This window comes from Rhinolophus hipposideros (genome assembly GCF_964194185.1).
Source record: "Rhinolophus hipposideros genome assembly, chromosome: 7".
In the NCBI taxonomy this organism is placed as follows: domain Eukaryota; kingdom Metazoa; phylum Chordata; class Mammalia; order Chiroptera; family Rhinolophidae; genus Rhinolophus; species Rhinolophus hipposideros.
Window position 1 is genome coordinate 60,823,816 of NC_138053.1, and position 18,616 is coordinate 60,842,431.

An 18,616-nucleotide genomic window follows, 5' to 3' on the forward strand; every position below is an offset into this window, starting at 1 on the left:
AGAAAACAGAGATCACACATAGAGATGAAAGCTTGGAAAACACTGCATTCATGCAACAAAAATGAAATGCTGTAAAATGATTATTCAACAACACAAAAAGAACTCATAAACACTGAAAACTGTAACAGAAAAGAAAAACTCAACAGAAAGCATCAAAGATAAAGTTGAGGAATTTCAGTAGAAAGTAGAGCAAAAGGACAAAGAGAAAAAAAAGGAAAAGAGAACAGTAAGAAAAATAGAGGACTGGTTCATTCATCTATTATCTAAGTAATAAGAAGTTCAGAAAAAGACAAAAGAAAATCAGGAAGGGGAGGAAATAATCAATAAAATGTAATAACATAATTGGAACCCAAGAACATGAGTTTCCAGTTTGAAATGTCCACCAAGTGTCCAGAACATTGGAATAAAAACACACCCACATCATCATGAAATTGAAATAAAAAACACAGAGAAAATCATACAAGTTATCAAAAACGGAAAGAAAAGATGACACATTCAAGAATCAGCAATTAAAGTAAAATAGCTAGGGGTTCCCAAGAGCAACTGTAAAAGCTAGAAGACAAAGGGGGAAAAAAATGCCTCTAAAATTCTGAGGAAAAAAATCTAGAATTTTATACCCAGTTACACTACTACAGAATAAACACACTTTCACACATATAAAAATATCAAAAAAATTTACCTCCTGTGAACCTTTTGCAGAATGCCACTGACATTTATGGGCTCCATCAGAAAGAGGTAAAACAAGGAAAAAGAACACAGGTAGAGAAAACAGGTATCCCACAAAAAAGATAGGCAAGAATCCTTTTGATGACAGTGAAAGGGGATCCAGTTCTAACAGCTGAGCACAAGCATAGAGTAAAACCAGTTCAGACTAAAGCACGTAAGAATGTTCCAGATTTCAAGATTATGAAAATAACAAAACACCTTATATGTCTGAACATATTGAGGGAATGTTTAGATAACAGGTGAAGAGTATGGATTCAATTACATAGAAAACTAAAGGTAGTAAGTAGAATTCTAAAATGACTACCAACCATTCTTGACCCCAGTGCACACACACCATTCCCCAGTTATTCAATCAAACACTAATCTAGGTATTACTGTGAAGGAATCTTACAGATGTGATTAAGGTCCCAAATCAAGTAACCTTACGATAATAGTATTATGCAGATAGGCCTGACCTAACCACATGAACCCTTTAAAAGACAGTTTTCTCTGTCTAGTTGCATAAGGAAAAATCAGAGACTCAAACTCTTGGGGGATTTGACAAGTGAGAAGTGCTCAAGTAAAGTGATTGGACTCTAGGGACTGCGATGGGCCCTCGCTGACAGCCAGCAGCAATCTGAGACCCCAACACTACAGATCAAGAAGCTGAGTTCTGCCAATCGGCTGAGTGTGTAAGAGAGTCTTCCTCAAAGCCTACAAAAGAGAACTTAGCCTGGCAGACAGCTCAATTTCAGCCTGTCAGACCCTATCAAAGAGTGTAGACATGGTATGCCAGACCTCTGACCTACAGGACTACTAGTTAATAAATGGATGTTATTTTAAGCCACTAAGTTTATGGTAATTAGGTAATTAGGTAATTATGGTAAAAAGGTTACACAGTAATAACTTATAAACTAAGCAAGTGAAATTACTAATACAGGACTGGATATTAGGAGAATGGTTGTACAAGAAAGAAAATAAATTACAACACGATGATATATGCCTTCAATAGCCTTTGTATAATCACACATATAAAACCACTAAATAGTGACCTAACTTAAATTACAATATAACTATAGAGGTAGGATGGGGGAATAGGAGTCACATAGAAGGGAATGAAAGAAGTAAATCTTCATTGTCTATTAAGGGCAGTCAAGAGAGAATGCCTACAATGTTTAAATAAAGGATGAACAGAATAAGTATGTTACTTAGAGCTAGAGAGATAAAAAGCCTAAGAGACAGGGTTGATATGTTGAATGTGCCAAACAGGAACATTCTTCCACCAAACAGGAAATGGAGATACTACTACCTCCCATAAAAAGTCTTCAAGAACTGCCTCCTTCACTTATCTAACGTTGATCAATACACAAACCTGTAAAGAAGAAACGAAAAGTACCACATTCTTTCATGCCTATGGGGCTTTACACAGGCTGGACGATTTGTTTAAAATATCCTTACCACCCTCATCCCTGCACCACCATCTCATTAATATCTTCTGTTCAACACTATTTAACACCAACACTATTTGGGTACCACCTGTAAGGAAGCCTTCCTGATGATCTACCTCACCCTCAAATGTGAGATAAGTAACCCAACATGTGCCCCCATTGCACCTAACTAACTGATGGTCTTTCTCTCGACACAAAGAGCTTGCCCCACTCATTTCTGTGTCCCAGTGCTGAGTACCACATACTGCATATTGCAGTTTATTTTATGAATGAATGCCTACTTCCACTAAAGCCAACTACTGCAGAAGAGAAAGTTTATTTTCAGCCATTATTACCTGCCCCAGTCAGAGCCTAGAGTCTAGGATCCCAGAACTAAAAAAAAATAAAAATTTACACTATTAAATGCCTGTTAAACTTTAAAAGTCGTAAGATGGCAGTTTTTTCCATGAAAAGAAACTTACCAATAACTCTTAGTACAATCTTCTTAAATGTTCAAAGACTTATTTTAAGCTACAGTTTCAATTTTAATATTAAACATTACATGCTTCTCCCAAGAGGTACAGATGATTATTTGGCTGGAACCTTGTACCCTTTGTCTATATAAATGCACAGGGTACTTAAGTGTTGTGATGAAAGGAAAAGGCCCTAGATACTCCAACCATTCCAGGAAGGTTACTCTGGCCTCCCAAGTTTTCCTGAGGCAACACTGCCTGAAGAGACAGAGAAGCTGGGTTTTTTCACACCTCCCTTATAAAACTTTCAAATTGACTTTAAAGACACAAAATGCAAAAGATGTGGGGGTCACTCTTTATTCTGTTACTTACAAGAGCTATCTCGGTCTAGTCGCTAAAGTACCTTTTGTATCCTCATCTATAAAAGATCTTTCAGAATAATCACAAGAATGAAAGCATACACAGGAAGACATGCTAGGCCAGACATGTATTAAAGAGAAAGTACATTTTTAAAAATTTTGTATCACTAGTCATCTATCTAAAACTTCCTTAGACAAAAATTTATAACTGTAAAGCTCATCCATAGATATTTACTGAAAAAGATAAGTTTGTTTCAAAAGTGTCAGTGTGCCTGAGAAAGGTTTTCTTTTAAACTAATACTAGAAAGGATTACAAAAAGAAAAAAAAAAGTATTAGAACATGTAAAGCAGTAATTCTTAATTTAGAGAGAGATCTCCCCATTGGAAAATCTATCAAACTTTGGAGCAAGGGCAGTAAAAATCACTTGAGTATCCCTTACCCAGATATTCTAAGTCTTGGCATTAAGCTCTTCCCTCTCTCCAGGCTCACTATCAGACTATAATTCACTCTAACAGTTCAAATGAGAACTACAGTCCTGTTCTCTTTGAAGTTGAGGTTCCTCTCTACCTGTTGTACACCCCAGCACCTCAAAGTCAAGATGTCTAAAACGAAATTCACTCCTCCCCTCAAAAGCAACTCACCTGTTTTTCTGAAAGGGAAGTTTTCAATTTTAAATCAAGGAAAAAGAATGAAAATGAAGAATAAGTTTATGCAGAAAAGTCCTGAATACCAAGAAAACTGCCCACAAGGGAAAATGGACTGCACTAATTATGAGTCTACCATCATTGGAGACCACTACATCTAAGGAAAGAAATCATCTTTAAAAAGTAGAGAATATTTTTCAGATGTCAAAAATGTTCAAAGTAGACATACAAAAGGTGTTTTTAAAACTGTTTAGTGCCACATGAAAGAAACATAAAATGTGAGGCCTTTCACTACCACTAATATAAACAACATAAAAACAATGAAAAATTTTAAAGAAAAAAATACTAAACTAAAAAACTGTGGCGAAGTAACTTACCTGAACAAGATGAATAAGCGTTGTCAGAATAGCACATCTCAGCATATTGTGTTCTTCACTCTGCTTCCAAAGAAGAGGCAAGTATTGCACCAAACATCCTGCATAAGGTCGTATCTACCACAGCAAAAGTAGGGGAAGCGAAAGAACTGTATTAGGAAACAAAGCGACTTACTTCAAGAAACACTGACAGACCTATGAAGCCACAGACAGCAAATATTTAATATTTACTAGAGGTATATATAAAGCATATATCCTTTAGTGTATGTGCTGCTGAAGCGAGCACCAGCATATATCCTTTAAAAGATAAATCAGACATCACATAAAGACACAAAGCTCTGTGGTAAATATTTTTAAACAATTTTAAACAAGTACCAAATTTATTGCATGAAATAAAATGTAGGAATATAAAATAATATATTGAGGCCAGTTATTTCTTTAGAGTTTAATAGAAAATACTGTTATATCCTGGTTCTTTTTTAAAAAACAGCTTACCAACCTGGAAATAACTGTTTAAAAAAGTCAGCATTTTCTCATTCATTCAGCAATTATCTGATGGCATCTGCCAAGTAAGTATCAGGCCTTGAGCACAAAGTATCGTAAAGAAAAGGATGGAAGGGAGACCATACAAACTTTTACAGTGAGAAAGAGTAAGTGCAATGGTGAAGGTATACATGAGGTATAGTGGAAACACAGGAGAAGGAAATCCTTTTCAAAGGATAAAATTGTTAAGCCCACTATGGATTAAGTTAACCAGTTTTAAAAATATACCCTGAAGCACAGCACAGCCAGACAATGAGTTTCTTGGAAAATAACATGGATCTACACGGAAGCTAGACAATGCTCCAGCTCGAGGATTACAGTCGCAGTATTTGGAATTGCTCTAATGAGTACCCCTCGTGATAAAACAGAAATATTACTGTCACACCTTCAGTACTATCTACTTCATCCCATGAATTAAAATTAAAAATTGAAAGAGTGAGACTTTATTCTGTTTATAAAACAGCATACACTAAAAGGGTAGCAGCACAACTGTAGGATTTGCCCTACTCCCTGGGAGAGGAGGGAGCGACATACAGAAAGATAGGAAGGCAAATATTTGTCCAAATATTTCAGTGAGAGAAAACTGAATAAATATTAAGAGACTCTTTACTTATAATAAATTACCATATTTTCAAAGTTTGAATTAAACTATTATAATAGATAATATCTGTTGAGCATTTAATTTTGCTAAGTGATCTATCTGAAGGATAACTCCAATTAGCTTATAAAAGCAGACCAATTCATATGTAAACACAGCTTTCAAAATACCTAACTTGTTCATACTCAGCAAAAAACAGCATATAAGAGCATGTTGTACTGATAATGAAAATAAACTACTTGTGGTTTTGAACAAATAGAATACTTTCCAAGGAATGACAGAAAGTAAGTATATGTTATGAATTACAGAATAGGTAATAAAACCAAAGTACCTAGCTATATTTAAAGTCATAAAATATTTATATCCCAATCTTAGCTATTCATTAGAATATATGATGTTCTTATACACAATGGAATACTATTCGGCGTTAAGGAAAGATGATATAGGAGCATTTGTGACAACATGGATGGATCTTGAGAGTATAATGCTAAGTGAAATAAGTCAGACAGAAAAAGCAGAGAACAATATGATTTCACTGATAAGTGGTATATAAACCAAAAACAACAAAAGAACAAGACAAACAAATGAGAAACAGAAACTCATAGACACAGACAATAGTTTAGTGGTTACCAGAGGGTAAGGGGGTGGGGGGTGGGTGATGAGGGTAAAGGGGATCAAATATATGGTGATGGAAGGAGAACTGACTCTGGGTGGTGAACACACAATGGGATTTATAGATGATATAATACAGAATTATACACCTGAAATCTATGTAAATTTACTAACAATTGTCACCCCAATAAATTTAATTAATTAAAAAAAAAGGGCTGGGGATTAAAAAACAGAGGGATGATCACATGAGTCAAACACATTCCCTCAGGTTAGGATGACAGAGGTTAAAAAGTATGTTACTGGGGCAACGGAGGACATCTGAATATGGACTTGATAGTATTAGATTACAGTACTGAGTCAATGATAAATTCCGAGTCTAATCATGATTTTGATTAAGAAGATGGAGAGGTCTACTATTTTGCAGTGAAGTGTCATGATGTTTGCACCTAAAATTCAAATGGTTTAATTTTTTTTTAAATCTGTATATGAACATTTGTTAAGAAAAAAGAGCAAGCGTGGTAAAATGTTCATAACTGACGAAACTAGGTGAAGGATATACTGCAATTTTTCTGGGAAGGCAAAATCAAGTATTTGTGTAACATTTAAAAAGAACACTTGGATTTAAGAATGTTTCGTAGACATTGGTTTAAATAATAATCCTATAATAGCAACTGAATATTCAACGTAACACAATTGAGATAAAAAAGTATTCTACATGAACTCATCTTTTGGCATCTCTATTTAAAAAAAAAAAAAATCAGGATTTGGGTGGGAGTACTACCAGAATTATTAGTTAGTTCATCACTTATAGGGAGATACCCACTTTAATTCATAATACATTACTGAAAACAAGAAAATTCAGTATGTGACAGTCTAACAAATGTTTTAACAAGGGTAAATCCACAAGGGATTTTAAAAAACAAGTTCCTAATAACACCTCATCTTTTAGATAACATTTTCAACAGAATATTTAATATTTCACACAGGCCCTTTAATTTTGTTCTTTTCCATCATAAATGTGTAAGTTGAAAAACTGCCTGACATTACATGTGATAATTACATATTTTTTCTGACTATGTACTTATGGGATCCCTGCACTGGAATAATTTGAGATTTTCAACTACTTTTTCAAAAAGTAGAAGAAATATAATCTTCAAATAATTACACACTATGGTATAAAAATGGTGACTTCACTGAAACTTCAAAATTAAACTATTCTGTGTCAGAAGGCACTGTAGTAAGATGGCTCAAAATGTGTGCAACCTAATTGTCAAAAATCAAATTTAGTATATGAAAGACAGTTGGTGGTGGTGTTCAAAGGTTAAACTAAGAAAAAGTTAAAGAATTAGACTACTAAAAACATTTTTGTACCCATTTCCTAAAACAAAATAGTACTATTAACTATATCTTATTGTTATTTACTGATGATATAGTCATCTGAGCTGCTTTAGCTATTTGTGTTCTGAAAGATGAGTATGGATAGAAACACAAAAGCATTGTGAATTTACTAAGCAAACAAATTTCAAACTTTGGGAGGAAAAAGTTTAGTTAGAGGTTTGGGAGATGCAGGTAAGAAATTTCATTTCTACAAAAAAAATCTTGTAAAAAGTTCTATTAGTCAGATGGTATCTAAATAAGGTTACAAAAATGACCAAACCTTGTTTCTATAATCAATTTTTTAAGCAAACAATAATTTATTGCAATTGTATCGTGATCTAAAGCATATGGGACAGTTGTAATCATTTCATACTCATGAGTTACGTAAGTTCAGGATTATCGTTAGCATTTTATACATGAGGACACAAGGTTAAACACTTTGCCCAAGCTACTAGACTTATTGGGGTAATCACTTCATAAGATATATAAATGTCTAACCACTGTGTTGTACACTGGAACCTAATACATGTCAACTGTGACTGGAAAATAAATTTAAAAATAAAAAAATTAAAATTAAATAAGTTTTTTTAACTAAATTTTTATTTTCTAAAAATTAAAAAACAAAACAAAACAAAACAAACAAAAAAAAAACCAGGAACACCTTGTCCAAGCTAAATAGCACACAGGGGCTTGAAATGAGTTTAAAACACGGTTTCAATGACCAAACTCTCTCAATAACATTTATAAACCAATACCAAAGTAAAATAATGTAACAATGTAATGAGAACTCCAAGTGCTAAGAAAATTATTAAGACATTACTACTTTTAGACACCAGGATCCACATTGGCTCAAAATGATTAACAGTGACTCAAAAACTGCCCGTGGGTTGCATAATGTTCAGTCTGATTTCTGGCAATGCCACTAAGATACCTGACTGAATTTTGACAAGTTCCTTAAAGTCTCTTAGTTCCTTAAACTACCCAAAGGTTTCTATGAGGATTAAATGAGAAATATATGCAAATCACTTGGCACAGAAGTTGATAAGTTGTCATTCAATAATTGAGAGCAACTGTCATCAACTGCTTTAGAATTAATAAACAGGTTTAAGGTGTCAGAATTCACTAATAGATCCAGAAGTCAACTCCAAGTCTGTGAACTTCACCTCAAGTTATCCTTCCTTAACACCTCACAGATTTACTTGGTGCTTTCAAACAAGAATGTGCAGTGGTGCAATAGGGTATAAGATAATTATAGTGTGGTTTCCAAGACTATCAACTTTCCACAAAGATTAGGAGTAACAGGGGAAGCTGAATAACTTGACAGTTAAATAATAATTTAACTGTTAAGAATTTCACATGTCACTTTTACATTAAACCAAACACGGATATAATGTGGGCTAAATCACAAAACACTTAATTTTTGAGGTAAAAATAACAGACTTCTGAGAATATTGCATTTGCTGACAGACTTGTGGCTAAGCCCTCAAACAATGAATTTTAAGAATTATTAAGTATAAACTGGATCTGATAAGAGAAATAAAATTCTACTTTCTAAACACCTTTAACTGCTGACCCAATTTTTAAATTTTAAATTTCTTAAGTAGTTTTTAAAAAATTTATAAAAATGCCAGATTTTGAATAACACATAACTGATATCACAATCGGTGAGTAAGAAGCATTTTAATGAATGTTCTAACTTTTAAACAACGTATAGAAAGCAAAGATATTAATGAACTGTACATATACTCTACTTACTTTCCTGACATTTATTTTCATGATTTAAATCAAAATTACCTGCATGTTGACTCTTTCAATCACACAAGAAAGGACATGTAAAACATGCATCTTTGTGTCACATTCTGTAACTTGCTGCAGTAACTGAAAAAGTAGTGTGAACATGGTTTCCAAATACTGCAGGTCAAAAGGAAAAAAAAAAAAGGTTCGAAATAGAAATGTAAGACCTTTACATATAGACAGAAAAGAAATAAAATTAAATCACAATGTCAAAGCAATGAATAAAAGACAAAACCTTAGCATGACCTAAATAACTTCAAATTGTTCAAGTTGCCAATATTTAGGACACTGATTTTTTTCTTTACTGCTGCTAAACGTGTCCTCTTTAGAATTTAACTCATTCACAATGTTTTCAGAATAAAATTGTGTCTAAACCTTTTGTGTTTAAATTTTTTACTGCTTAATTATTAACAGTGCCCTGTGATTGCTCATCCATATATGCCTGCTGTTGCACAAGGTCTACTCGTCAAAGCAAAAGGAATACCAATTACTGCACTCTCATACGGGCTGTCTGATGTGGCCCTTATTTAACATATGCTGCATGAACTTGTAACTCTAACAATGACAGAATATTTCTTATTTGGAAATTGAAAACAAATCATCTATGTCTGGTGATTAACTCCCACATTATAAAAATTATTACAGGAATTAACAAATCACAGGATGCCAGATACATAAAATAAATACTTGTTCTTTCAGATATTTGGTTCATTCTTACACAGACTTCCAAAACATATTTTTCTCATCCAAAAATATCTAGTGATTCTTTTATTAAAGAAAAATTTCTGCTTTACAAGTTTCCCCACAAGAAATACATACATATTGTTATCATATAACTTTCTTCTTGCCTACTCCTCTTAAGAATAAACACTACTGCTCCAATGTTACTGATATATTTAACAAGTGCTTACTGAATACCAATTATGTTAAAACACCATGCTACGTGCTGGGAGTTGAGTAAAGAATAAAAAGATGAGTACAACTGGGTATTCTGTTTTTCAAATAATTTGCAGTCTAGTATGTATATAGACATACATACACAAAACAGCAGAGGGGGATAATCTAAAAAGTAAAAGTAACAGACACACATATTTTATAACCGTGACAAAACAAAAAGTTTAGCAGCCAACTCCAAAATAGATGATAAGATAGCTAAACAAAAACAAGCAGAATAAAAGCAAACTGATTCAAATAAAAGCTGCCAATAAAACTAATTATTTCCAAAATAATCTAATTTTAAATTCTGCTTTAATCAATAACACATATATAATTTCAGCTATAAAATAACACTTCATATTCAAAAGACATAAGCAGAAATTGTTATAAAACATAGAAATGAATATTCTTACCGGTAGAAACTGATCCGTTCTAAACTCAAAATCATCAACAGGTGAAGATTAGTTAAGGAATACTGAGAATATATGAGATTTATCAAGATAAAATATATATAAAAACCAGATATAATAATAAACCAATCAAAAATTATATTTTAAACTATCTCATAAATTGATTTAACAAAATAATTAACAATTTTAAAGTGTTAAAATTCTTCACAATGAAGTATTTTAAAATTATTTTAAGGATATTTAACTTCAGAGTTGTAGCTGTTTCAATACGGACCTAAAAGACAGTATATATCATGAATTTTGAACCATTCTAGAACTACTAAATATCATTAATACCAAATGATAAAAAACTTATTCCAAATAACTCTCTTTATCTTTTTGTTACTAATAAAGTCACAAAGTATATTAACATGTAGAAACAAAAGCACACTTTCCTTATTCATCAAGGGCTAGAAAAAGTAAAGTAGCACCTATTCCCACCCTTCTCAGTTTCCCGTAATTTGCTTAAGGAGTCTTTAATCCAGTGGGTGCTTCCAGGAAGAAAAACAGTTTGCCGTAAGTGTGTGGAGAATGTGTGAAGGTGATGCCAAAGGGAAACAGAAGGTTGAGAAGCAGAGAGGAGAAGCAGGAAAACAGGGTGGGGTTGGGGAAGCTGAAAGATGTGCAAGTGAAAAGTAAGAGGGGAGAAAAGAAGGAAGAAGAGGGAGAAAGAGAAACAACACAAATTCCCATCTGTAACCTCTATTACAGGGAATCCTTGAAATATTTTAAGATGTATTCTTAGATTTTCTAAATCCCCAAGTTAATACAGAAAGGTTTTCATAAGCTTTGACCTTTCCAAATCATATTTTCCTTGTATATCAGCATGTTACCTGGGAAAACCACATTATGACAGCATAATCTCCTTACTTTCTTTCAAGTTTTACCGTGAGTGGATCAGCTATATTGGAGCAAGCTGACACACTCATAGTTTCCATATAAAGTAACATGAACTCAAACCATGACTAAATTCTTTATTCTCCTTTGCAAAATTATATATTTAAAACTTTTGTTTCCTAGCTAAGAACCCTTACTTCCTTAGATGCTACACTTTCCACACCTGTAACAGCAACTGGTTCTTTCTTTACAGCCATATTTCACAATAAAACAGTTTTAATCATTTTACAGGGCATTCTGAGGTCTTGAAATGCTGATTATGAATGTTCACCAAATGTTAGGTACTCTACTGCCAAATCCATAGATTCCAAGACCCTAGAGTACAGATATTTTCTTACCTGCCTTTTCTTTTTATTCATTCTCTGAAAGTAATGTAAATATTTCCAGATTTTAAATGATTTAACAAATTTGCATATTATTTAATACATGCAAAGCACTATGTCAAGTGTTCTACTACAAATTAACCTAATCAAAAGACGGCATACTCATGTGATTAAAAATATTCAGTAAAAAGACCCTCATACATTGTTGGTGAGAATGTAAATTGGCACAGCCACTATGGAAAACGGGTCCTCAAAAAAATTAAGAATTGAATTAATATGTGACCCAGCAATCCCTCTCCTGGATATCTACCCCAAAAATCTGAAAACATTTATCCGTAAAGGTATATGTGCTCCAATGTTCATTGCAGCTTTATTTACGGTGACCAAGCTATGGAAACAACCAAAGTGTCCTCTGGTAGATGACTGGATAAAGATGTGGTACATATAAACAATGGAATACTATTCTGCCACAAAACAAGATGAAATAGTACCATTTGCAACAACATGGATGGATCTCAAGATTATTATGCTAAGTGAAATAAGTCAGGCAGTAAAAGGCAAGAACCATATGACTTCACTCATATGTGGGATATAAAACTAAAAGCAACAAAGAAACAAGACAGAGAGAAACAAAAACTCATAAACACAGACAAAGGTTTAGTGGTTACCAGAGTTAAGGGAGTAGGGGAATGGTACATAAGAGTAAATGGGATCAAATATATAGTGATTCTAGGTGGTGAACACACAATGCAATATATAAAGAATGTATTATAGAAATGTACACTTGAAACCTATATAATTTTACTAACCAATGTTACCCCAATAAATTTAATTTAAAAAATTTAAAAATAAATAAACAACATTATCATAAAAATATATTCAGTAAGGAGTTATCACTTCCAGGGCATTGTGTTGGGTGATGTTACAAAAGAAAACTCAGTAAGATACACCTAGTCCTTGCCCTCAGAGAGCTTACAATCAAGGAGGGGAGAAAACAACACCCAGATATTAAATAATTATTAACAAATATGGCTAACATGAAAAGCTTCAAGACAGGATAATCCCCTTGAGGACATGGACTAATGTCATCTTTACATTTTCAGCACTTACTACTATGTGAGCATACAACTGGCACTGTTAAGAATTTAATTCATAAACGCCAGGATACGAAAGCCCCCAAAAGAAAATCATATTGCCAGCACACCAACCCTTAAACCTCTTTTAAAAGGATGAGGGGAAAAAGGTCCAGAGACATACTTAACCCATAAACATGACATTTACACAAATAAGTATAGGGAACAAAAGAGATACTTGAATGAAAACTGTGTTTGCCCTCCTAACAAAGGGAAGTCAGCACAGTATTACATGCAGAGAAGATGATGAAATGCATTGAGATGACTTGCCTGCCCTCTAGCTTACCTGCAAGAATAGGAAGCGAAATCATACAGGAAAACGAAAAGCATACAGAGTTTAAGACAACAGAGGAGCATTTAAAATGTGACAAGTAAAATAAGAACAAAATTAGCACTTCCTGAGCTATAAAAGAAATAAGTACTGCATAGAGACAGAATAAATTTCACAGTGATTCATAAGTAATGGGGGGGGAAATCAGAACCTGAATTTATAGAATGAAGAGTTAGGGAATGTGGCAGATGGATAAAAGAGAGTCTAACACAATCCCTACGACACTAATTGTTGAAGAAAGACTTGATAAATGCAAGAAAAATAACAAAACAAAAAATTCCTCTTAATAAGACTCTAACCATGAGTTTTCATAGAATACATCCAGACCTTCTGAAGGAGAATGAAACCGTAAGTATCCAGATTGGAATCAGACGGTGAACTCAGCCTGTGAGTCTACCCTATACTGCCAGCTGAAACCTCAGAAAACTCCTGAAAAGATACCAAGCTAACTCCATACTGTGGTGAACAAATGCCATCAAAGTATCAGAACCGTTCGAAGGATCCCAGAAAGCATGAGGGCAATAGAGAAATGAACGAGAAGAAACCGAAGATCAACTCTACTTCAGAGAAAACGGCTACAAAGGTGAGTATTGAGACTTTGTGCCCAGCGTCAACTGATTTGAATTCTAGATCTGAAGAAGCCGAATGCCTGCCCACTTCTACAGCCTGCCTATGGCAGTGAGGGCAATTTCACACACTAAAGCAGTGAGCTTGGTGCTGGGGCCAAAAGAACGACACTGTCTTGGGGACTGAGAACACCAGGAAAACGGGAATAAAGCAGCCCAGAAAGAAAAATCTTGAAAGGAAGTAATCTGCTAAAGAGAAATAAAATAATGACTTCATAAACTCATAATCTTTAATTCCTAGCTCCCAGTAAACATTTTCTAAGACTTGACTCCATGCTAGGTATAAGAGATACTGATATAATATTATCTACATATTGAGACTATTACTACTTGGCACTACTTATGGTGGTTTTTTTTTTTTTTACTCTATTCTGCAATAAAGCCAAGATCACTCAGTTACACAATTTGATGTATTTCTGTTGAAATACACATGTAAATATGTTTTTCACGAAATATGGATGATACTCGACATAGCAGTACAAACCCAAAACTGACTATAGGAAACTTAACTAAATTAAGGCTTCCTTTCTTCCTGGTTTTGGAGCCTCATATTTTGATGTCAAACACAGATTTTTTTTTTTTGATACTTCCTTTGGAAATTATATTCACTGAATACAAGTGAATTCAGAATTCATTTTGTGAAAACATCGACTAGCCCAGAGTTAAAAACTTGTAGCAGTGTTTTGGAGACACAAAGGATGGGCAGATGGAAAAACAAAATCAAAACAGTGAGACAGAAAGACTGACAGAACTGGGAGACCCCTAAAAGGCACAACAGTGGAAAGACAGGCGACTGCCAATGCACCTTGTGTAAAATACCTCTGCCCAGATCCTGGCCGTGCCTCCCCCAGTGCATTCAGGGTTCACTGCTGTCATGTACAGGCCACTGAAAGTCCCTTCGTAAACTCCATTAACTGGCTTACCATCTTGAAAATTCGCTATTGCTATGCTGGCACTCAACGTCCCCACGAAGATGGCCACTTCTTTGTTTGATAGGCAACAACTCCAGCACAGGCCATTCCCAAACTATAAATTTTCTGCTTGAACCAGTTTACATTTTATGTAGCCTCTCACAAGGTTGAAAGAGTATTTTAATGTTAATTTTTTAGTAGCTTACCACTTGTTTTATTGAAAGGTGCACAAATAACCTAAGTAAACCCTTTTTAAAAAATTTACCTATAATTTCCAAAATTGAAAAATATAATTGGCCCCAAAGCCTTACATCCCAAAGAAGCCATATATATGAAAAATATTCTGGTTAAAGAATCATCAGGGGTCCTAGGAAAAGAAGGTTCCTCTCACCTAAAACTAAGTCATTCTGTTTACACTGTTGTAATAGCATTCTCAAGCTGAAACTTGCCATAAGCACTGCATCTGCTAAGTAATATGTTCTAAGAGGGACAGAAGGTGGCAAGTAGATTTTTTTTAAATGGATTTTTCAATAAAATATTAGAGCGTTGTTGTTCTTATTTAAAAAAAAAAAATTAGGGGGTGGCCAGTTAGTTCAGTTGTTAAAGCATGGTACTAATAACATCAAGGTTGCCAGTTCAATACCCGCATGGGCCACTGTGAGCTGTGCCTTCCATAGGAAAAAAAAAATACTAAAGTGGAACCTTACTTCACATCATGTTCCAAAATATATTTCAGCTAGAATGAAGAACCAAGAGTGAAGAAAATGGATGTATTAAACATGAAACAAAAAGAACAGAAAAAGGAAATCAATAAATCTGCACTAAAATTAAAAAGCTTTACTCAACAAAAAGAAAACAGAATAAGAGTGAAAGATGTACAGAGTTTCAACTGCCATTTGTAATGATTTATTTCTTAAATAACATATTTGTAATATAGATGAAAAATTATTACAATGATAATACGGAAAACTGGGTGGTGAGCACACAGGTCCTTGTTCTACTAGTTACTGATTTTTTTTCTCTTTTCTTGATATAATTCTTAACTTTTAAAATGTAAACAATTAAAAGCCTCTTCTTTTTAAAGATAAAAATGAGTCAAACATAAGCTTAGAAGTGAAAAATTTCGGAGTAGCACTTATCTTAAACCTAATCAAATTTCCAACATTTATTACAAAAATGTTTCCAAATACTGCAATATTATGAATGTTTATTCATTATGCCTAGATCAAGTTTTAGTTTATAAAAATCAGATATCTCACACGAGTAAGTCAAATTGCTAAGCACTGAGGAAAAAATTACAATACTTCAAATACTAAAAAAATTTCACTCAATTTACATTACATTCCCCTACATCAAACACTAATGTTAAACTTCAATACAACCATCAGAGATAGAAATATACTCCACCCAGTGGCCTCTGACATTATAAAATTTATGAAGTTCTAAAGAAAGATATTAAGTGTTTCTGAACTTGAAGTTTAACATAGGTTAAACTTAAAATAATTCTTTTAAGACATTTAAGCAACATACCACTAAGTCTTGGTCTTGAAGCAAGTTACAAATTGCCTCATATAACATGGGTCTTAAGTCAGACTTGAATTTCACAGAAATCCACTGACCGATGAGCCAAATCACCCTGCGTCGCAATGGCTTGTACCTAAATAGGGAAAATCATGAAGATAAAATGTAAAGTATTTTAACAAGTCTATTTCACTTAGTATATTTTATCACTTAAATCTAAAATGTAGTAAGAAAGCAATCTACATTTGTATATAAAAGTTTTGAAGCTACTTCTAAATGGATCACAGTATAAATTCTAACAATAAAGTTCTGATCTAAAAAATTAAAAATTTTTAGGCAGATATATTGTGAATCTGATTACTTTGTATTAAAGAACTACAACCTAGAGGTGGACATAAAAAACAAGTCCAGTTCTGTTCCTCAAGTAAGCAAAAACAGTTAATCCGAACAGGCACAGCTAGCTAATGTCCCAAACCCTAAGGCTGGAGAGACCCAAAAAATAGTAACAAAGGAGCTTATGTATTCAATTTTCCAATTCCAATTCTGTTAATCTCATAAAGATTATTTTCAGAACATTGTGAGCTTTCTATGGTTACAGGAAATACATAAATTTACACTGATTTCAGCTAAACACTCTAATTTTGTTAAGAGGCGCCGAACCAGTAGTAACTACAACTACTAGAATGTGACATAGATTATCAAACATCATAATTTATATTTTAAAAGTTGTAAAACATTTGCAGTAACATGTACATACATTTCTTTCTCTATGGTCATCTTTGCTAAAGGAATTCCCGTTCTTTAGGCAAGGAGAAAAACAACAAAGCTATAAACAATTGGGTCAAAGAATTCCACCCACAAAGTCTCTTCTTGATATTATATAAATTTTAGTGGCAAGGTATTTATTTCTGGGTGTAAAGAGAAAAAGCTAATGAATATTCCACATTTTTTAGAAAACTACTATCTCATAAGATGACCAAGCCCACAGAAAGGATTGCTCATCAAAGTTGCAAAATGTAAGTATCCTCTGCTCTGGAAAAGTTTACAGCACACCTAAAAGAATTAAAGAATGCAAAGCTCTATACTAGGATTTCAGAAAGAGAGCAGTGGGAGATGGGATTGAACGGCCTTTAAGATAAACAGTATGCTGGGCAGAAAACTAAAAACAAGCCAAGGGATAGGAACTGTTTGAACAAGTCACAAAGGTAGAAGTAAACAAGACTTTTGTAGAGTTAATAAAGGAACCACAGAACCATCAATTTTGGACTGATATCTTTGAGATTACCACATTTAATATTCTATTCCAGAAAGAAAAAAATGAAACTCAGAAAGGTCAAATTCTAAGATCACTGTCACTTCTGGACAGAGTAAAATTAGGGGTCAGTTTGTTCTTCAAAGTGTATTCCCTGGACTAGCCGTATCACTATCCTGGAAGCATGACAGAATCACACAATCTGACTACACCCCAACCCATAGCTAAACCAGAACCTGCATTTTAACAAAATCACCAGTGATCCATATACACCGTAAAGTGTGACAAACACTGATCCAGAGGAATCTGTCCAAAGGAATGTAATGGAAGCCAACATGCAAATCTAACTTTTCGTTAATTAACATTTCAAGTGCTCAGTAGCCATATGTCCTAGCTACTGTACTGGACCTCACAGGTCTGGACAAATAGCCTCTAGGGTTTAAAGACAATCAAACTGCACATCTGTCTCCTACTGATGGCTTTCTATCCATCAATGGCTCACTAGAGCTCCCTGAGGGCAGAGGTGCAGTCCATCTTACTCAGCACTGGCTCGATAGGACACGGCAAATTCCAAGTGCTAAAAATATTTGTTGACTGAATACGTAATTGAAGAACTGAATGAATAAACAGCTACTTACTGGTCAAAATTACTTTCAACGCATCTTCAGCTCTGTTTCTATGGCTCTAAATATATACAGAATGATCCACATAGGAATGGCCCTCCACTCATTAATATAGTCAGGAAATGTTAACTGATCTATGACTATATCCTAGACGTTCTGACAGGTACCACATCTTCAGAAATAAATCAACAGAAATGAAAAATTCAAAACAAGAAAAACGTCTCTTGGAATTTTTTAAAGTCTCTCATTTCAAACTAAGAAAAAAATTCATAAAAACTATTAAAAGACCTTTTTCCTTCCATTTTACTCATTTAGTACTCCAAATTGAAATAATTAGGCAAGTAGTTAAATGTATATGAAACATAATGGGCAAAAGTTCTGAATGTCACATAGATCTTACTGTTGCATTAGGTACTTCAATACAGGCCTAAAGTGTATTCCAATACTTTTTGTCATGGTGTCTCTACATCCTACTCTATCCTCTCTCAAAAAACTTGCAGTAGGCTTTGTGTGATCCCATCCTTTCCAGGATGTTCCTTTGTTTAGCCTACTTCTGACACCAGGCCCAACCCCTGCTAATCTCCAACAGTTTACTTTTGTACAGATTTTCTTTACAATTCAGAGACTTTCAGCTTCCCTACCCTTTGCATAAAATTTCGTATCTTTTCCTCTACAAACTATCTTATCTAACATCAAACACTTTAACA

General features: G+C 33.9%; 1 protein-coding gene across 3 annotated transcripts in view; it reads right to left on the bottom strand.

Annotated features, from left to right (window-relative positions):
- IPO11 (importin 11) overlaps positions 1-18,616 on the bottom strand; it is a 150,889-nt gene that overhangs the window by 82,046 nt on the left and 50,227 nt on the right. For all 3 annotated transcript variants that reach the window (XM_081054102.1, XM_081054101.1, XM_081054103.1), the window contains exons 16-20: positions 16,044-16,170; positions 10,494-10,527; positions 10,257-10,297; positions 8,908-9,024; positions 3,987-4,100 (exon numbers count right to left, since the gene is read on the bottom strand). In XM_081054102.1, coding sequence (XP_080910228.1) covers positions 3,987-4,100; positions 8,908-9,024; positions 10,257-10,297; positions 10,494-10,527; positions 16,044-16,170 — 433 coding nt within the window. The remainder of the gene's footprint in view (positions 1-3,986; positions 4,101-8,907; positions 9,025-10,256; positions 10,298-10,493; positions 10,528-16,043; positions 16,171-18,616) is intronic.